Source organism: Tetrao urogallus (assembly GCF_951394365.1).
Source record: "Tetrao urogallus genome assembly, chromosome: 12".
Classification (NCBI taxonomy): domain Eukaryota; kingdom Metazoa; phylum Chordata; class Aves; order Galliformes; family Phasianidae; genus Tetrao; species Tetrao urogallus.
In genome coordinates, this window is record NC_136825.1 from 11,555,919 (window position 1) to 11,557,736 (window position 1,818).

A 1,818-nucleotide genomic window follows, 5' to 3' on the forward strand; every position below is an offset into this window, starting at 1 on the left:
ATCTCACCACCCACTGAGGAGAGGCAGGTTTGCACAGCTGCAATGACAATCTCTAAAGTTGATGTAATACCTGTGAAAAGAGCCTGCCTTAGAAGTTCTCTGTTCTTTGCAGAGAATGCCTCATGGGAAGCAAAAGCACCAGTTTTCTGCAGAGCCCCAGAAGGGTCTGAAGGTCCCGTCACCTCTGAAGGAGGAATTCAACATGAGCAGGCAAGCGTATTTCAGCCAAGGATTGCTAGCTCCTTTTTTCTCCCAAGAGTATTATTGCTCCACTTTTGCAGACAGGAAGATTAAGGCACAGAAGGGTGAACTCACTTGGATCAAGACTGATCTCTAGTCCAGCCTCTTCTCTAAGCTGTCATTCTGTGCTTGTGTATAGGAGACGTTCTCAGAATGACCTGGGGTAGTCCATGACCTTTGTTCCCCTTGCAGACAGCACAAACAGGGGCCCATATCCACCTTCCCAGGCACGGCCTCCGCAGAACACACCAAGAAGGACATGCATTGGAGGCCAGAAGTTGGCTTCCCAATATTGAAACACCGCTGGTTCTCAAGGAGGTCAGCTATGGAAAGATGACCAAGATACCTCTGAGGTATAAAACTCTGTGTCTGCTGGCCACTGGTCAACTTTGTAATCATCAGACTTGTCACTGTCATCACCGCTGGAGGGTTCATAGCCTGGGATGGCAGAACGGTACCGCCCCGGCTGCCGACAGTCAGCCTCCTCTTCCTTCTTCTGTTCTGCCAGCAGCTGCCTGTAGCACAGGTTGCAGACCCTCAGGGGCTTGGGGGACAGCCGGGGCATCAAAAACCTCTGCCTGGAGCAGTCTCCACACACCACAAAGCCACACTTGCGGCAGTGGTGCCTTCGAGTGAGCGTGGAGAACTTGGTCTGCGTGCAGCGCATGCAGATGTCTGTCGCCTTGTCGGGGATCCAGGGGGCCGCGTGCTCTGTGGAGGGCTGCCTGCCCGTCTTTGTCAGCAGGTGCCTGATGCACTCCTCCAGATGGCTGATCCACTCCTTCCGCTCTGTCAGGGAGGCCGCAGAAACCACAAAGGACTTTTTCGAGGTTTTGATCATCCAGCGGTTCTTCATCTGCAAGGTGTCGGGCAGCGTCTCCAAAGTGACATCTTCAAGGGGAATGATGTGCTGGGAATTGTACTTCCTTTTGTTAATCACTATGCTCCCATACACGAGGATGTCATTGAACAGGAAGAATATGCGAGGCTTTGGTTTCTTGCGGCATTCTTTGGTTAAAATCCCTTCTCCCAAAAGGACTCTTCCTGGCACAGCTAAGGGTTGTCCAGAAGCCCCAAAGCAGTTTTCCACAGCAGCAATACGCTGGCTGTTGATCTCGGTGTTTGCGAGGTGGTCCACCATCTCCAGCTCACCCTGAAGAGAGGAAAATAAAGAAGTGGTGAAGCTGCACTTGGCAGACCACCAGGACGAGGCCGAGCAGTGAGCCTGCGTGCACGTGATAAGCTTCTCATGTCAGTGGAGGTTAAAATAATCTCTTTTCCACTCTTCACATCAGTTTATGACCTTTTAGAATTATTTTTTCAAAGTTTCTGACCGCACTTTGCAACAATCTGGCCTGCATTGGGGTGGTTCCATTCTCAGCAATGGAAGCTCTCTAATACAGAGCCCTCTTTTCCGTTACAACCGTGCTTTTTACCAGTATAACTGCATTCCCATATGAAAGAAAGCAGACTGGCCTGAAATACTTCATACACGGGGAGTTTCTGCACTGTGACAGCTGGCGGGGTCCAGGGCCAGGCCCTTCTGTCCCTGCCAGCAGTGAGCACAGCTGCACAGGC

At 51.4% G+C, this 1,818-nt stretch overlaps 1 protein-coding gene across 1 annotated transcript; it reads right to left on the reverse strand.

The window, feature by feature from the left end:
• Positions 1-559: 559 nt before the first annotated feature.
• On the reverse strand, positions 560-1,381 carry PLEKHF1 (pleckstrin homology and FYVE domain containing 1; the record flags this gene model as incomplete). The annotated part of the gene is made up of 1 exon (XM_079541440.1): positions 560-1,381. The coding sequence occupies one exon, from the start codon at positions 1,379-1,381 to the stop codon at positions 560-562; it is 822 nt and encodes a 273-aa protein (XP_079397566.1).
• Between the last annotated feature and the right edge of the window lie 437 nt (positions 1,382-1,818).